General features: G+C 37.5%; 1 protein-coding gene across 1 annotated transcript; it reads right to left on the bottom strand.

The window, feature by feature from the left end:
- Positions 1 to 1,873: 1,873 nt before the first annotated feature.
- On the bottom strand, positions 1,874 to 24,213 carry ADSSL1 (adenylosuccinate synthase like 1). Its single transcript, XM_015831537.1, has 13 exons — positions 23,948 to 24,213; positions 17,059 to 17,161; positions 14,672 to 14,734; positions 13,885 to 13,935; positions 12,865 to 12,931; positions 11,041 to 11,148; positions 9,831 to 9,912; positions 8,756 to 8,882; positions 7,457 to 7,611; positions 5,377 to 5,501; positions 4,297 to 4,394; positions 3,184 to 3,333; positions 1,874 to 2,144 (listed from the first exon to the last, which is right to left on the bottom strand). Exons 1-13 carry the CDS (start codon positions 24,179 to 24,181, stop codon positions 2,092 to 2,094), a joined length of 1,416 nt encoding a protein of 471 aa, XP_015687023.1. The 5' UTR covers positions 24,182 to 24,213; the 3' UTR covers positions 1,874 to 2,091.
- Positions 24,214 to 24,901: the final 688 nt, after the last annotated feature.

Here is a 24,901-nt window from a genome sequence, read left to right as displayed (position 1 = left end):
ATCAGCAGGAAAGAGAATTTCCATCATCTTTTATGTTTCTAAGAAAAGACTACATTCCCAGTAAATTAGGAACAAAGTATTCCAAAAATATTATATTTTACTGTACATTATCAACATGTGAGAGCTACAAAGAAAAATAAGATAGAACACTTGGCTATGTGTTCTCACTCAAACACTTTAGACTTTTTAATATTTATACTCACTTGTGTAATATCTCAGCTAAGGGAGTGTATGCACTTAGCATACACAATCAGTGCCCAAGGTACCAACATCCATATGGGAACTGCTGTTCAGTCCTATGATGATTGTGGTCCTACTCCTAACTAGCAAAATAAACATTTATGATGTGGTATACCCAAACTGACAATTTTTCAAATCAAGTGTGCTAACAAGTGTGTCATGTATTTAATTATAGCATTAATGTGACCACCCAATTCAGACAGCATGAATCTGGGTGGTCTATAAAAATCAGCAAACAGCAAATGCAAGAGAAAACAACATATACTACATTTTCTGAAAATGCTTTCCTTTTTTCGTTTCCCAGCTGCCTTTGTTATTGAAAATAATGATCTTAAAAGAGCAGCATTTGGCACTCTGCTGCATGTTTCCCATTTCAATGAAGGGATACATCATAAAAGATTGAAAGTGATCCCCAATTTCTCAGGAATGCCACTTTAAAATTGTATAAATGTAGACATGCTGCCAATCCAGATGCACAGCCCGAACACTTCCTTTACATATGCTACTTATTTTGTTGACATTTATCAACAGTCACTTTATTTTTAAGGGTTGCTCCAGAATAGTTTATTAACCAGAATTTGATAGACTAACATTTTGAATTATTTATTCTCTGAAGAGCGATGGAGAAATCTTATTTTCTGCTAAAAGTCAAGTGAGCAGTAATGAGAACAGTGAAGAATATGACCTGAGAACATAGTAAAAAAGTGAAGTTACAGATGGCATCTTCACAGTGATATACTGCAAGATAATATTTTGCGATTGTCTTTTAAAATACATTTTCATTGCTGTAGGTTTGTTTACTTGCCTTTTCTTTGTTTTCTTGCCTAACATATAATGAGCTGAAAGTACAGAACTTCTGAAGGCTTCATGTGGAGCACTACCAGAAAATATTGAATGAAGGGAAGATCTATATCTTAGGTTCTGACAGCTGTATCCACTCTGTCCACTGCCAATGTGACTTCAAGTATTGGCTTGCCTCCTTCTTCTATGACACAAAACTTCTTTTGCTTCCCTTTGTGTTTTGATATCTGAAGAATGTTTATAAGAAATACAGAGTCCAAGATAATTCTGCTTTGGCTCCCAGACTTAAAAGGAGTTGCTTAGTTCTACTATCTTTTAAGTGCACCATTAGGCAGTCTTGTTCTCAATAACATATATACATGTCTCACCATTTCCTGGCATAAGAATGGGACTGTGGTAGAAAGATTGTTTTTGATAGAGAAGTTTCAAAAAATAATTCCATATGAATTTGACACTTTTAAAAAGTGTTTTACTAGACAGCCTGTGACCTACTGGGTTATTGTTCCAAATATATTTCTTTACCAGCAGAGAAACAGAATGACCACGAGTAAGAGTGACTTCCAATTACTGCTAATTTCCTATTGAGTTTCCTTGTGGGAAGCTGGCAGGGATCATTGGAAACGATGATCATGTGGCTTCGACCATGACAGTGTGGTGGCACTGAAATGGTCACACTTTTGCCAAATTTCAATTCCATGGGAGTAATGAGTCCTGGGTTTTGGATGCATTCTTTAAGTTAGTCCATTTAAAGCACATTGATTAAAAAATGGTTGCCCTATGAGGCACCATTTCGCCCAATTGAAAGTTACAAACAGACAAACTGGAGAGTTTTAGTAGTATATACATCTTAAGATTCTCCTCAACCAATTCACTCCAATTATTTTTACGTAGTTTCCAAGCCATTTTAATACTTTAAAATAAGAGCCAATGCTCTTTTCTAATCATAGTCTAGAAAGATTATTTTGATTTTGAAAGCATCTTCCTTCATCTTAGTCTGGGATCAGAAGAGATTAGGTGAACCCTTTCTCAATGCAGCTCTTCTATGAGCCCTTAAAAGAGCTGGATCATTGATTCTCTTGATTTTCCAACTCCAACCCATTTAACTGAAGAGATAAAAGAGAAATAATCAGAAACTATTGTTCAGTGAATAAATAACATAATGAAATATATTACAGGTAGTCCTTGTTTAACAACTGGTCACTGGCCATTCAAAGTTACAATGGACCTCCCCAAAGCTACTTTCAACCCATTTTCAAAGTTTCAATGGCCACGTACATAAACCTCCACAATCACAGGGCTGCATTTTTGGGCACTTGGCAACTGGTTCACATTTATGGTCATTTACAGCATCTCATGGTCATGATTTTTGGTGGGTTTTTTTTTTTTTTTTGCTAGTTTCCGGCTTTTATTTCCAGTTTCTGGCAAAAAAAAAAGTCTTTGGGGAAGACTTAATGACCGTGATGCTTGCTTAACAACCACGGCATCCATTCAATGACCACCACAAAATGGTCGTAAAATTGAGCATGGTTATTTGTGACCCGCTTAATGACCACCACAATTTATGACCATGATTCTGGGCACAGTTATAGTCTTAAATTGAGGATTACCCATGTAGGCTATAATCCTAGAGGGTAAATTAAAGAATCCAAATTCAAAAGCAATTAGCTATAAGGTAGCCATGTAATAAAAGTTGTTTGTTATCTGGCAGGAAGCAGCAAAAAAAAGTAGCATTGTTTATATATTATTTTTTTTAAATATGACAATTTTGTTTCACTGCTGCTGTTCAAATACTATGGCAAAACACATTATATGCTTCTTAGGCAGTGAAGTATTAGCAGTGGTATTATTTAATCAGCAAGTCTCTTCTGACAAGTGCCATGAATTAAGTTAAAGTTGAACAGTTATGGATCATATGCAGATACTAAACACATTTGGAATATCTGCAGAGCAAGAAATCTACCATATACTAGTTTCACAAAGGCATGACAATGATTCTAATTAATTTTTCTTTTAGCAATAGGACCCCTAATCTATCTCAATTCCCAGAAAACTGCTGCTTTGTCTAACTGGCAAGAACCTTTCTGAGTACAACTTAATAAACATAGCAAACTCTGTTAGAGCAGTAATGATGAAAATACATACTTGACACACCAACATGGTTTTCCACAAATCTAATGTAATTTTGTGCCTTAGGTGGAAGGTCCTCCCATTTTCTGGCACTAGTTGTGTCAGTTTTCCAACCTGGCATTGTTTCATATTCCACTTCCACTTTTTGCAATATTTCCTGATTAGCTTTAAAAGTGAAAAAGCAACTATTCAGGTTATAAGAAACATGTAATCATTATTTAGCATTCACACTTAAAAACATAATAGACAAACCTTTAACCTAATCTTGGAAGCTTTCACTCCTTTAGTGACCATTGGTCTCAAAAGCTCTTTTTCTTTGCTTTTAGAATAAATCAGATTGTATAGAACAACCAGGTGAGGTCTTTACCGAATAATTGCCCTACTTTTTAAAAACAAATATTTTATTGGGTTTATATGAATAAGGAAAAAACTAGGAACAATACAGGTATGGGGAAAGAAGGGAATGGGGAATTGCCCTACTTTATTCACAGCAGTTAGGTGTCATTTTCTTGAGTTCAGAAAGACAGAATAACTACAATTTTCTATTTGTATAAAAGTATTTTTAGTGAAATAATGGAGAAAATTATTGGCACTCATTTTACTAATATGAAGTCTGCTTGTAGGCTGGTTTGCAGAAGTGGCAATGTCACTGGTTATATATAAGTTCTGTAATAGTTAACAGATAAAAGAGAGGGGGAGAAGGCCTGATCCTCTCAGCTCTTAATTATTAACATTACAGAAAGAGTATACGATGTGATGCACAAAGGTGTCAAAATGCACACATACAAACCTGTCCTTTGAAAATTGTCAGGTTTCTGTGTCACATGTCCTTTTAAATGCCTTTCAGATTATTATTTTTTAAAGGAAAACTGGCATGCTATGAAGTCCAACCGCAGTTTCTGTATGAGTTCTAAGACTTTCTTGGAAATTAAAAATTTTGAAGGGCTGCAGCCATGTGCTTATTTAGAAGTCTTCTTTATCCTTTCCAAAGGATGCCAAAAAATTGGACGGGAAATGGAAATGGGGAGCAAAATCATTATCAGTTTTGTGTCCTGGTGTTTTGGGGACTCCTGACCTAATTAAACTTTTCAGCCTAGTTCAAAGTAATATATTCAGTTAATAACATACCTGGGAAGTATGGAATTCTTTTCCCATCTAGCCTGTAGGCCACACCAATTTTGATTTCGTCAAGGACATCCAGAATATCGAGTTTTGTCAATGCCAAACTGCCCAGAAAATATTAGATAGATATTAGTCTCATCCAACACTTCCTTGAATCCCTTCTACCTGTTTTTATGTTTATGGGATATCCCAACAGCATGAATGTTCTGTTCTATCACAGGAAAAAATGTTACAAGGCACATAAAGTTTAAATTAATATACTCTACATGTTAAGAAGCATTTTGCATACTAAGGTGTGAATCATAAAATAAATTTTAGCTATATACAAATGATGAGAATTTAGGTATGGCACTTAAGAATTAAATGTTCAGTATTTTAAAAACTTGTGCATAGTGTGGATGGTTATATTTTTTTTTCAAATATGAGCAATCCACAGATAGCAAAATTATTTTTTAAGTTTCAAGAATTCAGAACCTATGTTAAGAGCGATTTACAGGCCAATCATAGATATCATTTGGCCTATCTTTACTTCCATTAATTTTAGTTAATGCTAAGCACCATTCCACATCAGTCAGAATTTAAAATAAACATTGTGTAACCCCAGTGGTGGGATTCAAATATGTGAACAACCAGTTCTCTGTGTGGATGCCGCTTCCAGAAGTCCATTCTGGGCAACAAAAAATTAGCTACCGGTTCTGCCGAAGTGGTGCGAACCGGCTGAATCCCACCACTGTGTATCCCTTTCCTGATATATTTCAGATTGCAAGACCAAACAGTAATGCAAAAATTTATGCACAGGCAGAAATAGCAAGTATGTACCATGTAAACATCACTTTCTATTTCCTTCTTCTTTCTGCTTTATAGCTCCTAAAATGACTGCTGTTTATTGAACAGTACTATTGACCCAAGAAGTTTAACCCCACTGAAGAAAAAAATTATTTTCTTTGGGATAAGGTGTTACTGTGTTTCTTATCATAATATAAAACATAACTTTGCTGGACTAATTATAATGTTACCTACATATTTGTACTCCACCGGGCAAAAAGTTATGAGTTCCAATTGTAGGTCAAAATCTGTGATGCTTACGCAGTAAATCCGTTGATCATATGAGCGTATCTCAAAATGACAAGATCTAGCCAGCCACAACGTCTTTTCCTGCCTGTAGTCACACCCCATTCATGACCTCGTGACTGTAAAAGGTCTCCAATTTCCTACCAGAGACAAAGATACCCAGGAGATTGGAATAGTGGTCATAGCTAAGTGTCAAAAGTCATTAGTAACTGAACTATGTCATATCAAAAATACATGTGTTTTTTTTAATCATTTAGAAGACAAAGAAGGTTCAACATGGCACACCAAGACAGACAATTTTCCAATTGTCTTTGGAAATTTTCCAAAAGGCCATTTTTTCCCTTCATTTAGCATTAGTTAGGGTTGGATTCCAGTTCCAAGCTGGTACATTATGGTTGGTGTTTAGCCCTAAAATCAGACTTAGAAACTTATTCCAAACCATGATTGATGTAGGGTAATAACTGTAGATTATAGCATTTGTAAATGTATATATCAAAGCACTTAATATATGCATGAAAGAAAGGTACATAAGAAAGCAGAAGAGAATGCAAAATCCAAACCTCATTTAGTCATTAAAATCATACTTTGGATTTAGAATATTGTGTATTTTTAATTCAATTCTAAATGCAGAATTTGGGGTGCAGTTCTCTATGATGCTCATTTCCCCTCAATAGATTATTGATTAAATTTGTGTCCCACCTATACTCCATGTGACACTGGATTATTTTACCCTATTCTACTACTTTATCCACTATTTCAGTGGCATTTATGAGCTACAGTAAAAAAAATAATTTTAAACAAATTAAGAACTCCAAATTGAGAGAATGAGGGAGTTTATTCGGGTGCTGACAAAAGTTTCTTAAATTAGATTCACATCAGGATGCCTCTTGTAACAAGACATTTGAAAACATGCTATAAAATAGAGCTGTGATGGTGGTGGGGAATCACATTTTAAAGAAAATTAAGACAATTGGGAGAGCAAGTTATACCATCTGCACACATTTTCTATTTTATAATAAAGTTTGAGATTGGCATAACTGTAGCTTGCATGTATCAGCACAGGACCATTATAACATCCTAGGGTGAGCAATTGATTTTCCCAAGGGGCCATATGAGAAACTGGGATTGTTGTGGAGGCTCAAACCACTAGGCTTCCTGTTGCTCTTTGCTGGAAATCTTGTCGGCCCCATTGTGGTTAGAGTTGAGCTCCTTCTTGGTGACTTTGGCCGCTGGAACCAACATTTTGAGGGAGGTAGAAATGTAGAGCCTCTCCTCGCCTCTGACCAGACTGGCCCAGCTGCCACTCTTCTGCCACCATCACTGCACTCCTGCTAAATCCTGGCTATGCTCCACCTGCTCGCCCGCAAGGCCTCGCTTTCACCAAGGTGGTGGTGGGTGGACGAGCCTGTGTCCCCCTAAATCAGTGGTTCTCAACCTTTTTAATGCCGCGACCCCCAACCGGTTGTAAGTCGAGGACTAAACCGGTCATAAGTTGAGGACTAAACCGGTCGTAAGTCGAGGACTACCCAACCGGTCGTAAGTCGAGGACTTTCCCTGCCTGGGAGTGCCGCGCATGCGTGGTTCCGCCTCCTGCGCCAGCCGAGGCGTAGCTGGCAAGCAGCAGAGACGGAGCAGGCCGACCACCAGCTGGCCCAGCTCAAGGGAGGTAAGGCACCCGCCGGAAAAGGGGGAAAAATGGTGGACAGCCTTGCTTGGCAACCCCCGTGAAATGGTCAATCGACCCCAAATGGGGTCCCGACCCATAGGTTGAGAACCACTGCCCTAAATGATGATTGCTGTTGTCTCCTCAGGCTACTCCAGGCAAGGGGTGAGCGCTGCACAGATACAGAAAAGCGCTTTCTGTCCTCCCCCCTTTCAGCTGACTGAAGAAGTGCATGGCGACTTCAGAGACAGACTCAGCTTCTCCTGCTCCCTGCGGTGCACTTATTTACATTTTATTTCTAATTTCCGACTGACCTCATAGGAATGACCAAAGGGCCAGATGTGGCCTGGGGGCTGTAAAATGCTCCAGTCTGTATTATCCTATGCTTATTTTAGTTTATTTGTACTATTTTAATTATATTAGCAAACTTACATTTATTTGTTCAGTTGGAAAGGCTCCAATTCCCACTCTTGTTGTGTAGGCTTTTACTACTCCATAAACTTCTCCAATATACTGAGGAGGAATGCCCAACCCAGTGCATACACCACCCACAGTGCAGTTTGATGATGTCACAAAAGGATATGTGCCTAGCAAAAAGCAAAAATTAGAAACATTCTGCTTTAAAAAAAAAGAGTGCACTTTATTTCGAACAGCTGTTCAACATATCACTTTCTTAAAGAACTTTAAAGATCAGGGGATCACATGAACATGTGCTGGAGAAATCTGCATAGTCCAGAAGGTTTATCAAGCACATTATGCTCTTCTATAGTATTAAATATTGTTACATTTAACATCTATTTGCAGGTAATGCTCACTTATCAACCACCCGTTCAGCAACTGTTCAGAATTATGTCAGTGCTCAATGAGGAGACTTACAACTTTTCCTCATACTGGCGGCAGTTATACATCCCCACAGTCACATGATCACAATCTGGGTGCTTGACAAGCAGCTTGCAGTTATGATGGTTGCAGCATCACTGCTGACTTCCAACAAGCAAAGGCAACTGGGAAGCCAGAAGGAGGTTGCAAATGGTGATCATGTGACATTGTGCTTAACTGTGCGGAATTCACTTAACAATGGCAACCAAAACTGTTGCAACTGCTGTTGTGAGTTGGTGCAGTCATGCTTAGCAACAGAGTTGCCAGTCCTAATTACAGCTGTAAAATGAGGAATAACTATGTGCTTATAAGATGATGCTGTACATTTGGTTCCGGAAGGCAACAAATTAAACAAATGGTCTAATAAGCCAACTGAGAAGAAAGCACATCTCTACAGCACAAAATTCCTTCTTGGAACTCGGCTCGTAATCTTTACTCACTTGCATTCTAAAAGAGGTAGTATGTTCTCTCACATTGAGTTCTAAACAAGATGCACTTTGGGATACTCTGATATGATTGGATCCGAATTAAGTCATAGTTATAATATGCTCACTGAAATCACCATCAATTTCAATTACTCTCTGCATGATTAAGACTCACGATCATGCAAAATATGCATGTTTAAGAGTGTATGAAAGGATCAACTAACCACCATTTCTCCCAGTGGCCTGTCAGGCTTCAAGAAAGACATGCTTTATTTCTCATCTGTGTGCATTATTCTTTCTCATCAATATGCATCTTACTTATTAAATAATAATATAACCCTTCTCATATCTACATGCATGGACAAAATAATTTATTACACAGATTTCTATCTAGATAGACAACCATACATTGTACAAACTGACATACCGAAATCAATATCAAGCAGTGCTGCATTGGCACCCTCCACCAGAATTTTCTTAGAAGGGCCGTGTAGTGCTTCATACATAAAATAAACTCCATCTTGGACCATTGGTCTTATTGTTTCAGCATATCCCTGCAATATTCCATATATATAAAAAGTTACTTTATTTCTCCTATATTGGCTGAAAGTTAAGAATAGAAGCATATCAGAAGCCAAACCAGAAAATCACAATTTTGAGACAATTGAGGTAAAATTATACAGACAGATTGCTAACTGTGATAGACTAGCTAGACACTTTAAGAATAAGATTGATTATATTTATAATGGCAAATTTTGAAGTTTTGCCAGTTTAATCTGCAGAAGAATAAATGGCATTATCTTGTCAGATTTTTTTGGATGACTTTGGGCTTTTAAAGATCTGAAGATGGTTGGAAATGTTGGACCCCTTCAGAGTGGAACAGTTATCTCCCATAACTACAGATAATCCTGGACTTACAACAGTTCATTTAGTGACCATTCAAAGTTACATCATCACTGAAAAAATGACTTATGACCGTTTTCACACTTATAACCGTTGCAGCATTCCCATGGCCATGTGATCAAAATTCAGATTGTTGGCAACTGTCTCACATTTATGACAGTTGAAGTGTCCCGGGATCATGTCATCACATTTTGCTACCTTCTGACAAGCAAAGTCAATGGATAAACCAGATTCATTTAACAACAGTGTTACTAATTTAACAACTTCAATGATTCATTTAACAACAGTGGCAAGAAAGGTCATAAAATGGGGTAAAACTTATTTAACAAATTCTTTACTTAGCAACCTAAGTTTTGGGCTCAGTTGTGGTCATAAGTTGAGGACTACCTGTAATTGCATATAGGACAAAAATATTCAGCTGAGTCCAAGAGGTTATAAATTCTTCTTTAGGTGAAGGAGTTTATCCAATCATAATGACATCTCAGAAGCTTTCACCATCATCATTAATCATGACATTCTCCTGGAAAGATAACCCAACCTTTTGGGTTATCTATTCTGTTAAAATCCAAAGTCTCCAGATAGAAATGTTAGAGGTTTACCTTTAGTTTTTTTAGTTGCCCATCTATGTCAACTTCTAAAGAAGGAAACATTGACTTGTACTGGTGAGCCAAATTTTTAAATCTGCAAAACATCAACAATTAGCAGCACATGACACCAGTTAGATTAGAGAAAATGTTTAAAAATGTATCAAATATGTGTTGGAAATGTAAACAACAACCAGGCACTTATTACCATCTCTGGTGGATATGTCCTAATGCTAAAAAGTTTTGGTTTAAGATTCATATGTGGCTAGAAGAGATGATTAAAATACAGATAGAATTTAAACCAGAACTCTGTTTGTTAGGAATATTAGGTTTGAATTAGGGAAAAGAGAATGAGTATTTAATACTGCATGTGCTGACAGCCGCAAGAATAATATTTGCCCAATTTTGGAAAAATGAAAATTTACCATCTGACCAGGTTATAATAACAAAAATTTGTGATCTTTAATAATATGGTAAACTAGAATTAATATGTAATATATTATCTTAAAGTGATTATAATTAATATTAAGCATTGTTAAATAGTGAAATGAATGAGATTTATTGACTAATTTGTTATTTACATGATTAATGGACAGTTGTTTAATAATAGAGTAATTATTAAGATTTAATATATAAACCCGGACTGGTAGACTTGCTGAAGCGATGTTATTTTGTGGGATTAATCCCACTTTTGTGTTACCCCTTTCCCTTGGTCTAGCCTTTTTGTATGTTTCCCGTTGTCTTATCCTTTTTGACCCTATCCCTTTATTACCCTTATAAAACTCAATAAAAATATTTTTTTAAAAAAATTAGCAGCATACACTGTGTACATAGTTATTTTAAACTGCATTTTCCCTACAAATCACAGGCAAAAAATATCTTGTGAAATATGTATAAAGCCCAGGTTTTATGTTCAAACAGGTTTTTAAGTGTCAAAGTGCTGATACTTTGTTTCTCGAATAAAAGATTATTTAAGGTAAACAATGCCTCGAAGTTCTTTTGAAGAGTTTCATTTGTTGGAACCATGACATTAATCAGAATTTATCTTGTTAAAGTCAATCAAAGAAATATTTCTCCAAATCCGGTTCATTTTCAATAATATATGCCCAACTATCTACACAGTTCCCCACAGAGCACACTCACACATACTTTCCCTTCTGTGTCTTAAGAGTATACAAAAAGTTCCCATCCAAAAGGTTCCTTGCTGTGCAGTCGACAAGAATACCTTGATGAAAATTCACTGAAGTCTGAAAGAAGATCGCAAATCCGAAGTCCTGTCCGTGCAGCTTTGGAAGAATAAGTTGGTCCAATTCCTTTTTTTGTTGTGCCAATGCTAGCGACAAAAGACAATTGAGTAGAATCAACTGTTGAACTATTCAGTTATTTAGTAATACAAATATTTCAACATGTCTCGTAATAGGAATTGTTTAAAATGTATAGTCTGGATGTGCATGCATGCAGGCATGCATTAGAAAACTTTTAACTTTTCAGATGCAGGATAGATCCAGGAGACCCTCTTTTTATTACACAGTTTTATTTTCTTTTGAGAAATCAAACGAAATTGGGAAAAAACACTTGACACCCCTATTTTTTCATGCTTGAATAGAAGAAAGTTGTATGGATTGCATAGATCCTCTCACTGAACAATATTATTTTGGAAGTCAAGGGGGATGCCAAAATCCAACACTTTTGGGAAGACTGGTATAATTGGAATAACAATATTATCTCATGTTCCATCAACTACCGACTTCACCTTTACAATGTCTTTCTTTTAGGGAATCCAGCAGTAGCTATATTACCACACATTGATTAATTGAACTGGACCAGAAAGCTATGCATGTACAAGTACTTTTCCATACTGTACTGTGTGCCAAGGTTGCTATGAGGATGCTTCCTTTCATTACTTCACTGCCAGTTTTTTTCAGGGTTGTTCTAAATAGATTAACTGGCTATCATTTTCCAGCTCAGTGACCTATCAAATATAACCTCCAGCACAGAGACATAACTGTGGTCAACTAGAAGGGAAAAAAGCATGTCAGTAACTATATCGTCTTTTCTCAAAACATTGGAAAAGTTTACCAATAATTACTTGAGTATGAACAATCTTTTACTCAGAACTGATTTTCCCCTTACCATGTGCAATTCTGACACTATATGGGGATTGATTCCTAGTGACTATATCAGTAAATACGAATGTGACCACCTTTAATAATAAAAGAGATTTTTCTACTCTATGATCCATTTATGTCACGTCACCTCATAATCAACCTTAATATCGTCTGAGGCTGATTCTGGCAGTTCAAAATACTTTTAAAATCCAAATCCCTAATACAAAGGTGCCTTTTTGTTCATTGTTCAGCTTTTATGACCTTACTATAATACTAATTCAGCAGCGGCAGTACTATAACTGAACAAACCTGAAGAGATTCTCACACAGAATCAGGGCAGTAATGCTATGTCACTAAATTTGCCTCAGGAAAGATAATATATATGATTCATTGTCTAAATTTTATATTAGCGTGTCCATAGCTTTATCATTCTCACAAAGAGAGAATAGCAAGATTGTGTGCTGTGTCATGAAGAGCTGCCACATTCTAAAGTGCAGATTCTACAACATATGTAGATAGAAAGAAGGCAGCAAGATAAAAAAATATGGGCATCAGATGTAGAATGACATTCAAGTCCTTCACTAAATAAAAACCTCACCACCTGATCTGCCTCACCATGCACTTCTTGTAAAGCGTATTCATTTTCTTCAGAACAGATACTAGCTGTACAGTTTTTATTGGTGCATCCCTTTTATATAGGCACAATCCATGTGACATATATGCATGACATATATAGGGATCAGAGTGTTCTTATACCATTTGTGACTCTTGAAGATTTAAAACTCATTTGTGCATGCATGCTTGTAAGTTGATATTTTAAGCGAGAACAGCCAAAAAAAAAGTAACAGAATCATTGCATTACATTGCATTTTATATGCTTTCTTTCCAGACTTATGCCACATCTAGTAGCAGAATTCAAGTATACCAAGATATATAATTACTTTTTCCCCTCTTGTGCTTGACGCTGCACTTCTTGAAGTCCATCAACTGCTTGGTGAAAATCAAACACTGCATAGCAGAGAAAAACCCGCATGAAGAAGATTTGAAGGAGATAAAACAAAGTTTGATTTTCAAATATTTCATATAATTATGCTTTTAATGTTCTAACAATGAAGGAATCAAGCTGGTGTAATTGTTAGCAGCATTGTACTTAAAAATAAAGAAATTTCCCATGATGCCAAAACAATCTTAATTTTAATTTACCATCTGTTGCATCAAATATATTAAAATAAGAATTACGTGTTCATATTCAAAGATATGAAGATTGCTAAATTACCTTTTTTAATTAGAGAAAAGAAAGTATCTATATTTATGGCTAACTGGAAAACTCTTGTAGACTTTTTGCATGAAACAGAAAAAATGCATTTATAACTTGCAGTTTTCATGATTAGAAAAAGGCTGGATAATTGAAAAAGCTTTTTTTGTAATCATAGAGTAAGAGATAACTTTGCAATCATACTTGTATTTGCTGCAAAGGATTAATAAGCTTCTTTCAATTTCTTTTTATATTTTTTTCTGCACTTTATTTCTTTTTTCTTTCTCTTTCTTTGTTCTCTCAGCAGGGTCTGTGTCTCTTTAAGAGCCTTTGTATAAAGGGAAGGCTCCGCTAATGTGTTCTCTCTCTTCCATTTCCTGCTGTAACTGTGGTGTGTTGGATCCTGCTGTATTAGCACGTGTATGTATATTGTTCCTGGTGTATGATATTGTAGATAGTGTAAGATAAACCACTATTTAATATAGACGACAGTTTACTGTGTTTACTCCTGGGTTATCTTGCGCAATAAGACTGTGCATGCTCTGACAATGCTGTATTAGTTTGTGTTAGTTTTTATGTTCTCATTAAAACTTTTAATAAGATTTATACAAAAATGATACAAAAATATGAACTCTTCCCAGTACAAATAAAATTAACAATATGAAAAAGTTGTATGATTTGTTTTTTCTCTCTGAATACTACTTACCAATATGTGCTCTGTCTGATATTATAAGCCTTTTCTCCCAGTCTCTTAATCCTATGAGAAAAAATGTGTACCAGTTAGAAGAATGTGGCTATAGAGCAGGGGTGTCAAACTGCCGGCCCGTGGGCCGGATGCATCATGCCAAAACTTTGGCCACCCCAGCTCCGGCAATGGGGAAAAAGACACGATATGTCATGACAAGTCACGTGACATGGCGAGTTTGACACCCCTGCTATAGAGGATTGAACAATCTAGAGCAGGGGTGTCAAATTCGCAACGTCACGTGACATGGCATGACATATCGTGACTTTTTTGCCCTTGCCGGCAATGGGGTAGGCACGGTTTTGTTATGATGCATCCAGGCTGCGGGCCGGCAGTTTGACACCCCTGATCTAGAGCAGTCTTTCTCAACTGGCAACTTGAAGATGTATGGACTTCAACTCCCAGAATTCCCCAGCTAGCCCAGCATGCTAGTTACCCAGGATGAAAAACATCTTAGAGCAATAATATTCAGTGTGGCATGCACAGGTCCAATATCACAACTCATAGGGCAGAGCTTGTTTATCACCAGGGATGCATTTACAGTCACTAAAAGTGTCTTTCAAGGAAATATAACTTGCCATCTCTTTATTTTTTTTCAGCCTGGACCTCTTGTCTATAATAACTGAGGTAGGTATCCATTTTTTCTGTTTTTCGAACTTTACAATAACCCTTTAATGGTTTTTTTAAAGGTTGAGTGCCATTATTGATAACAAGCCCCTCTTTTTGAAGAAAAATATTAGGTACAAACCTTTCTTCTCATTTTTTTCAGCTTCTTCAAATAAGCCAGGTAAATGTATAACCACTCCATTACCTAAAAGGTATACACAAAACTTTCGCTGTAAAAGCAAGACATCAAATATCCTCCTTAAAAAGATAAGCATTAAGCAAACACAGCTATTCTTACGTCAGAAGAATTTATAACAGATTGAGGGTTTTTTTCAGCTTTTCTAATTAAAGTTTTAATTGGGGTAATTAGAGAATGGACTATTGAGTTAGGATCTCTTCCATATTATAAGGTTGCACTTTGTTGTGTGCCTCTGCCTTCTCCTCTAAGGAAGGTTACAGAGATTAATGGCAAAACTTTTTTTTCTCTGTCTCTCAGACAATCTGGCAGCTGGCGTTTATCTAGCTGGAAGACTTTGATTTATCTTTTGGCATAGTCTGCCATCCTCATTGGATACCCTCTGCATTGGTTGAGTGGCTGTCCACCAATTCCATTCAACCTTTTCTGGTCTTCAATGCACTTCTATAAATTGCTTTGTGGACATTGAACCTTTGGAACTGATGAGCTTTCAGCAGTATTAATACTGACCAGGCTATTTTAGGCTTACCAGCCAACTTTTCTCTGTCCCATAACCAACAGTCCATCTTCAACAGCCATTTATTGTCTACTCCAATTTAATCCAAATCTCTATTCCTCTAGAATTTTTTCTGATGTTTTCTAAGATTTTCCTCTGGAAGCTGGCTTAATCTAGTATCTCCTCCTTTGTATGGTATGTGGGAAAGACCTTGGGAGCCTGGATCAAGATATGTTGCCAAAGGAATGGACAGATAAGAGATAGCATAACCCGCAACTGAATAGTGGGCAGGACAAGAGGCTCGGAAGAGATCCTCCCTAGTTTCTTGGGCTATAAAGGAGATGTGGCGAGACATGTACTTTCAGACTTGCATGATACTATCAATGTAGCTTTACAATAAAATAGAATTAGCTCATCCTGTTGCAATTTCTATCTTGTTTTCCCCACAAGACTAACATCAGTTTTGTAACTCTCAAAGTGAGACTTTGCAAAGGCTCAAACCACTTGCAGGCTGTGCTGTATCTTACGCGACCATTCCCTTGGCAGTATTTCTTGACCCAATCTCCCAACATCTTTCCCAGATACCATCATTCCTTCTCTGCTATGACAGAAAGATTCCTATGGGAATCTAAACTAAACGTTCAGCTTCTTGAGATCAGGAAAGAGTACCACTTGCCTCCCCGCCCCCCAATGTTTGTTTAGGTTACAGCATGGAAATCTGAGTATAAGCCAGAAATGAGATGTGACAACTGCACGTACATCACAGTCTTTCATCTTCACATCATATCTCGTCTGCTCCAAACATAAGACTATATCTAGCATGTGCCCATTCATGGATACTGCAGCCAAGATTACATGGGACAGGTCCATGGTTGCCAGGGAGCCCATAAACTTATAAGCTCTATAGATTCCTCTCTCAAGACAAGGAGACTGAAGTCCTCCTAGATTATCAATATTAGGAGTTGAGATGACATCCAGAAACTCAGGCAGGTTGCTGCTGGATTCTAGCTAGTTTGTATACCAATACTAACACAGTTTATCTCTGTGGCCCAATTCCACATATAAGCATTTGTAGCCAGCCACCTTCAAGGCAGTTCTCTTTGGTACTGTATTGAGAAAATCTCTGTACTATCACAGCCATTCCTTCTGCCTGACCAATGTGTTGCAGGACCTGAAACTTAGCTCAGAATATTTTTGATACATATGTTGTACATAGTATGTTTAGGTGTGGGTCATGTATGTGTTTCACTTTGAGAGCGGGCAACTAAATTTCATTTTTGATGTGTGCCATTGTGCCCACAGTAAAAAAAATGACAATAAAGGTTATCTTATCTTATCTTATTCTGTCATTGCCCAATTCGGTCTTAGCAAATATTATAGATGGACAAAATCTTATTCTACACTGATTTGGCATTTACCAGTAGCAGCTAGAGGCCAATGCACCTAATAGTGCCATCACTTGGGTCCAGATCTGGGACATTTGGCTTGGAAAAGGCCACTTCTCCTATAATGGCAAAATGTAACTAAATATGAATGAAAATTAGATATAAAGTGTGATTTTTAATAGCTGTTCTACGTTCTTCTGAACATTAAAAAATTTCAGTCACTTGTGCTGAATCTTAACTATTTCTTCATTTCTTTGTACTGAAAAGGCACAGATAAAAGGTCAGAGTTTCCTCAAAATCTGAAAATGAAATAAAAATGTAGAAGTTATTTTATCTTTAATTTAAATTCAGTCAGACTTATTCCTCCATACTGAAAAGGATAAGACATAAATGTTGCTGAAGTAAAGAATAAATTTGTATTTGGATCTTATGAATCTGAATGGAATACTTACCAATAAAAGAAACAGCCTTAGGATTAATTATACCACTAGGAAAGAGATGAAAATCGTATTCCTTCCCATCAACAACGACAGTATGACCTGCATTATTTCCACCCTGCCAAAAATAAAATAAGATATTTAGTAATTTTTCATTTATTACTACTTTTATTACTACTGGTGAAGAACATATCTACTGCCAGCAAGACAGAAATTTGTTATGGTACTGCAGCAGAGATAGATATTATGTCCTTAGGCTGCTTGTCTACTTTTCCTCCAATCATCATTTGAGCATCACCCAGGTTTCTTGAATAATATGAAGATATATGGATAGTAAAAGGGTGGAAATAGTTCCAGACAGAAAAGAGACTGTACAACTAGCTTCCCACTTGTCCTATAAATTGAAACCAACTAGCTGATGGGCATCCAGGTCTGTAACTTGTGGCCCAAGTTTATTTTTAATTTTTATTTATTTATACACCACCATTATTATTTTTATAAATAACTCAAAGTGGGGAACATATCTAATACTCTCCTCTCCTCCTATTATCCCTGCAACAACAACCCTATGAGGTAGGTTGGGCTGAGTGAGAGTAACTGGCCCAAAGGCAACCAGCCAGCTTTCATGCCTAAAGCATCAAACTCTCAAACTCCTGGTTTCTAGCGTGGTATCTTTACTGCTAGACCAAACTCGCTCTTTTATATTTTTCTATTATAGTGATTGAAACTGACAGTTGGGGAAATCACCTCTTATTTTTTGAATACTGCAAAGAGGATGGCTAGTGGAGGCTGACCTATGACTACACTTTAGAATTTATTCATCCTAAATGAAACTCAAATTAATATGGTAATAAAGCAGTAATGTCCCCAAACACATCTTTGATCACACTCACAAGAAGTTAGCTTATTTCAGCTTCAAGATTAGGTGCAACACAGCATTATAGATTTTACCACCCTGAAGCTGTGGTACAACAATGATGACTTAAGCAGGGGTAGGCAACCTTGACTCTTTTATGACTCGTGGACTTCAACTCCCAGAATTCCTGAGCCATTCTGGGAGTTGAAGTCCACGAGTTATAAAAGAGCCAAGGTTGCCTACTCCTGACTTAAGGAAGAAAGTAGCATTTAAAAACAGGACACCTTGTGATAATTTAAGGTATTTCATCCATGGGCTGGGACAAAATGAGGGCAGTACTGTATCATGGAAAGACTGGCATTGCCAGGGCATAACTGTGTCCTGATAAACTTCAAATCAGGCCATGGCCTTATAGTGTTACCATTAACCTTTTGAGATAGAAGCAATTTCCCATTAAATATTTATTTTAACATTTTATTTAAGCGAAGTGTAATGCACTTAAATGAAAACACATTTAACTGAGGTCCATAGTGACTACTTTTATCAAAAGGCTTGAAAGTACTTGCCTGTAAGACCTGCCAGCTCAAAACAATAATGTCAATGTTAAACTTAAATGGTTAAAACCTGCAAAACCGCCTAGACCTGAACTTAACTGTGGCTAGTTTTAAATCAACCAACAAATGGCCAGGGGATTTGTTCACTGTTACACAGATCGATTTCATAAGTTGGGCCTTTTGTGTCTTCTATATCTACATGTCAGATCAAAAGACTATACTGATAATACACTCAGGATTTACTTAAAAGCTTTCTTATTAGTTTTCTTTCCCATAATTTCGTATCAGCTACAGGATGATACAGCACCAGGGCTAAAAGAAAAACTTCCATTTCCTTTTCTGACGTTATAGTAATATTAACACCACTCTGCTGACTTCTACTTTCTTAGAGAACTAAATAGCTGAAGTAATTACATTTTGCTATTAATTTACCTGCAAATCATAGAAAACAAAGAAAAGGATAAAACAAATGTCATTTGTTCTTAGTTTGACTGCTTCACCTGTTACACAGAACAACAGAATTAGATTTTATTTATTTATTTATTTAACCCATAGCTGAGCTTGCAGTACAAAAAAAGAGACAACCTTGTTTTCTGAGAGGGGTTTGGTAACTTTAAACTTGACCTTTTCATGGAATACGGATGATCCTGCTGCAATTTCATAAATACCCAAGGAGAAAACCAAGTTTAAAATAGCAATGTCACCATTTTTTTCCTCTTAGAGCAAGCAGGTGCTTAACAGATGCTAGGTCCATAAGTTTCTATTTTGTATCAGTTTACTTGGCTTTTAAAAATAAGTCATCTTATTCACCTTTATTGTTGTAATCCTAGTCCCCATAAAATGTGGGCAATACTTCATGGTACATGTGCAATTATGGCAGCATGTGGCACATGTTTGCACAAAATATTTATGTATTTGATTTGTGTCCCATCTCTATTAGTGTTTATAAAAAACTAGCTATCTCGCTGGTCATTTTTAGGCACAATACACAAGGTCCAATCAGAAGCTGTGACTTTGTTCAAAGCCCCTACATCTCAGGATGTTCTCTATTATTCCAATTTACCTTTGAATGTTTTTCTGGTGAAATGCACAATTTTCAAATAAAGGACTAGGGTATGAGTTTCCATTACTTTTCAGATTCCAGCTTTCTCTGCTTCTGCCCCTGCTCTCTGGAACAGCACCCTGTCAGCAGTACAGATGGTGTCCATTCTCTTGGGGTCCTGAAAAACGCTTAAAACTTGGCTCTGTTCCCAAGTCTGGGGTTAATGTATTTGGGGGTGGGGGAGACTGCTGTGACATGGTTTACTGTGGCTGTTTTTAATCCAAGCTGTCTTGTTTTGTCTGTTTTTGTTTTAACTCTGCATTAGATTTTATAAGCTGTCCAGGGTCTATTGGACTTGATGGCAGTGAAATAAATTCCTAGTCAGTCATAAAATTCACTGAGTGACCAGGGCCAATTGTTATTTGTCACTATGCCTGAGGACTAGAAAGAATCAACATGTGACTAACACGAGAAGAAACCTCTGAGACTTTGAAGTAAAGGCAGGTCATAAATAACAACAACAATAATAATAATACTACTAATACTAATAATGTTGGAAGGGACCTTCGAGGTCATCTAGTCCAACCCCCTGCTCGGGCAGGTAACCCTATACCATTTCGGACAAATGGCTGTCCGGTCTCTTCTTAAAAACTTCCAGTGTTGGAGCATTCACTGCTTCTGGAGGCAGGTTGTTCCACTGGTTAATTGTTCTAACTGTCAGGAAGTTTCTCCTTAGTTCTAGGTTTCTTCTTTCCTTGATTAGTTTCCATCCGTTGCTTCTTGTCGTGCCTTCAGGTGCTTTGGAAAATAGCTTGACTCCCTCTTCTTTATGGCAGCCCCTGAGATATTGGAAAACTGCTATCATGTCCCCCCTCATCCTTCTCTTCGTTAAACTAGACATACCCAATTCCAGCAAACGTTCCTTATATGTTTTAGCCTCCAGTCCCCTAAAACATGTTTAAATATAGTTACATGTTATTCAAAGTGTTTATTCATTCTAGTTTTACTAACAAAATTAAGGTTTCTATATCCAAAGATAAAAGAAATAGGTTGAAACATATGATTTTTAAATCACAGTCATCATTACTACTTCATACCTGCTCCCATGCTGCCATGGTCCCTTTTCCAATTCTTTATTACTCTGATTCATTCTGTATAAGGCTGTCAGTTTAAGATTGCAGATTTTTGAATATCATTAAAAAGCTTATAATAAGTAATTGTTGTACTGTTATATGAACTGAGCAATATCAGCTCAGTGTTCTATCTATTCCTACATTGGCCAAACAGATGATCCTCAGAAAGCCACAGACAAACCTAAAACTTCAGTCTCCTTACTAAAGAGAAATCCAACTATGATCAATCAGACTTATCAAGTAAATGCATTCATTCAGCCATGAATTCTACACTAATGTGGAACCCAAAAGACTAGATTATAGCTGTAGACTAAGAGGGTTGTCTATATTGTTAGCCTACAAGATTTAGGAATTTTAACTTTGTTCAACACTGTTCTCTCGTGTTGATTTTTCTTTCTGGAGCTATTTGAAATGTTAAAATTATTTGAGGGACTAGATAACACATTAGATAAACAATTGTATCACAATTATTAAATTTCATTTGTACCAACAGTTTTCCTCCATTAGAATTGTAATTTTTAAAAATAGTATCATGCCTACCACTTTTCAAACCTGCTAGGTTAATAATCTGCATTTAAAGCAGCATATTTTTAACAGAATGTTAGCCAGAAGTTATCTTTCTGATTTCCTGCTTGGCAAAGACTTCTATTTTTCAAAAGAATCACTTTTGCACCCCTGACTTAAAGCAATTAAAAGTGAATTCCAAGCCCAATATTGTATCATACATTTTATAAATATAAATTTCCTTCTTGCTGAAAATGTTAAGGTAGACAACCAACAACCCTCTGCTCCCCCCAAATTCCATACTTGCTCATTACAGTTTCAATCCCACCTATTTTGCCACATCACCAGCTCTCAGCTCCCCCTCAAAAAAAAATACGGTTCTTAATACTCAAAGTCCCCCATCTCTTTTTTTTAAGAACAGCTGTCTAAAAACACAGATCAAGAACAGATGGCACATGAAATGCATTGTGTATGACACTTAGTGGCTTATACAGATGAGTCGTGGTTTCTTTGTCTTGTCAAGAATAAAAATGTGGTTGTCATTGCATTCTGCTGGGACAATTTCTACTTCCTGGTCTATCCTACAGCCCTGATGTTTCATATCTGTCTTTGATCCAAGTGCTAACCAGGACTGACCCTGCTTAGCTTTTGAGATCACCCAAGGTTACTAGGTGCTCTCTTCTTTGTTACTACAATCTCATAATGTTGCCCTGGAAGATGCTGTGTATGCTAACTTTTCTTTACAAATACAGAATTGCTGGCAATTTTCATGGCAGCCAAAGCACCGAAGAAACTGTTCAACTACTTTCTTCATATGCTGTTTTACAACTCCATCACCACATGGTAGCTTCACATTCTGAACCAATCTCTAGAATATAAGCAGATATTTCATGTATCTAATTTGAATCAAAGAAAATAATAGGAAAGCTTTTTTCAGCTTTAGGCATATTGTAGGGTATGTTGCTGGGCGGGCGGGGAAAGACTGAACTAGATTATTCATACAGTTCCTTAGAATAATTCCAGAACAAGTGCTTTAGATTTTAAAAAACATTAAAATAAATTTAACTTGTTTATGAGAACCTGCAATTGATTTAAAGCAGAATGAGTACAAAACTAGATGAAATGTAGTCATGTTTATTATTCAAACTCCTGCCATATGTGTGCATTACACACCTACACATACATATACACTCTGTCAGCTTTGGTACTTTGCACTCTTTGCTTTAGTAATAGTGAAAAATGATCATGCAAGAAACTATGAAATAAAATATGTGGGTTGAGTTCTTTATCTTTAATCTTTCTTTCACAATGATTCCAAACTGCTCAGGGCAATATACACTCATTTTCACAACAACTCTATGAGGCAGACTACACCAAGCTTGGATTCACACATTATGCTAAGTCACATTTTGTTCAACCACAAAAGAATATGTTCATACAAGGTCTTGCCACAAGCTACTGCTTAGAAATTACACCAAGCTGCAGTGGAATATATTTGGTTTGGTTTAGCCCATTGTATGAAGCCAGCCTGAGAAAAGATCTGGGTCAAGTTCCTCTGGGGCTGCAGGACAAATTGAAACAGCATCCCTCTGGGGCTACGCTTATATAATCCTTAAGATCCAAGGGCTCAGAGACACATACTTCCCACACACAAAGTTGATCAAGTGATCAAAGTTGACTTCAAATAATGTACCATAGCACAGGAGCATGAAGCCAATGAGTCCAAAGCAACCCCTAATAAATCTCCACTATGCTCCTCTGCTCAACTTCAACCTTTCTTGCAGACAGCCGTCACCAGACACCCCGGCATATGCACCATTCTCCAGACGCACACAGTTTTGGTAGGTTCATCATGCTTGTCTGTACTTCCAGATCTTATGTCATTTGTCACCAAGGCTCAGCTATTTCTATTTATAACCCAGAACTGTTTTCCCTCTCCACTTCCCAGATGGCATTTAGTCTGTAGCCAGTCTTAAAAAGCCTCCCTCCTTTTCTATTGCAGCTTCATTCTAGACGTGGGTAAGAAAGACATGCATCAGAAGCAAAAGACAAAACAAAAAAGGAAGTAAATGACAAAAACAAAAATAGGTGAACTTAGTTCAAATTACGGGAGTGCATTATGTGCAGAGGTAGCCTTAGACTAATCGTACATTTTCAGACTAGCCCACTTCACAGGGCTGCTCTGAAGCTTACAAGAAAGGCCAAAAGAAATATTAGTTGCAGAGAAATGGCAAGACTCCAAGGTAGAAAATAAAAAAATAAAAAATAATGAAGTAAATATTGAACAAAACTAGCACTTGAGCCAGGATAGAACAAAACAGACAATTAATACTACCTAATGATTAGGGGGGGGGGGAAATAACCAGAAAGTTTAAGAAAACATACATTATGCCCACCAACCAGGCAATCCATTTCTCTCCCATGTACAGTTACAGCTCATAACTGGATAATTTAGCTGGAAAGGATGGGCTAAGTGATCCAATATCCTGAAGAGCAGAACGCAGGGGAAGGATGCACTAACAATGTGGAGGAAATTTTAAAAGCAGAATGGAAGGACTTTTGAAATAAAACAAGAAGAATCAAAAATGTGTAATTACCAATATTTCAATATGCCCTTGTTTCTTTATTTTTCATTGCACCTTAATCCACCTCAGTGTTCAAACATGCCAGGGAACGTTTCACCTGCGCAAGTGAACAACAAGCGCATCCTAAAAGCCACAAGAGCAAAAACGAGCGGGGAAATTGGCTCCAGTTTAGCGGAACATGAGACGGGTCGGGGTGCTGCCGTTTCTGTCCCGGGGCAGCCCTTACTCACCTGGCACCTACAGATGAGGTCGGCCTCGGTGGCCAGGAGATCCACCACTTTGCCTTTCCCTTCGTCGCCCCACTGAGCACCCAGCACTACCGTCACACGGTTGCCGCCCGGCTCGCTTCGCAGCCGCTTCAAACCGACGCCGATAGCAGCGCCGGCGGCAGGGCGAGAGGCGCGATCGTTGGAAGCAGCAGCGGCGGCAGCAGCCGCCGCCACAGCCGCCCGGGTGCCCGACATCGCGGCGAACAAGTTTCCGCTACGAGGCAGCTCCAAGCAGCCGCTCGCGCGCTCCCCAGCTCGCTCTTCACCATTTAAGGACAGTGGGAGCCAACCAGAGCGCACCCAGCGCTTTGACGTGAGCTGGGCGGGACTGAACTCGCCCTCGCCCTCGCTCGTGTGAATTGAGAGAAGGAAAGGGGAGGTTTGAAATGCTAGAAGTTGAATTGAAATGATGGGAAGGGGGTATCCGCGGGAAAAGCGTGGGGGCCGCAGGCCTCGTGAGGGGCAACCTATTCAACCTGTGGCTGCATAAGGATGCATTGCTGTAGCCTAATAAAGGTGAAAATTTTACAAGAAGTATTGTAATAGCAACGGCATGCATGCGTTGAGGAGGGTAAATAGTGTAGTGAGGGTCACTAATTTTTTTTTTTTTTTAAATCACGCTTTGAATTTTATCTCAGGCATACAAACCGTTGCCTTTTGCGCGGGCTTGCATCGTGACTGTTAGGATAAAAACTGGTGCCCGGGAGATTGGTGAGTATGTTACACACAGACACACAGAATATATACCGGTACGCACGCACACACATAGAGAGAGAGCGCGCTTCAGGCTAGGGATTGGGGTAATGAAAATGAAGAACTTCTTAGGGATTTTTAAAGCTTTCAGAATGTTCATTAGAAAAAAATGGTTGCAAATGTTAAAATATAATTCTAAGGGAGTTAAGGGAGTCAACATGC

This window comes from Protobothrops mucrosquamatus, unplaced genomic scaffold, assembly GCF_001527695.2.
Source record: "Protobothrops mucrosquamatus isolate PMUCROS unplaced genomic scaffold, P.Mucros_1.0 scaffold_258, whole genome shotgun sequence".
NCBI classification, from domain to species: Eukaryota; Metazoa; Chordata; class Lepidosauria; order Squamata; family Viperidae; genus Protobothrops; species Protobothrops mucrosquamatus.
The sequence above is the reverse complement of the archived record's forward strand: the minus strand, read 5'-3'. Positions and strand labels throughout refer to the sequence as shown.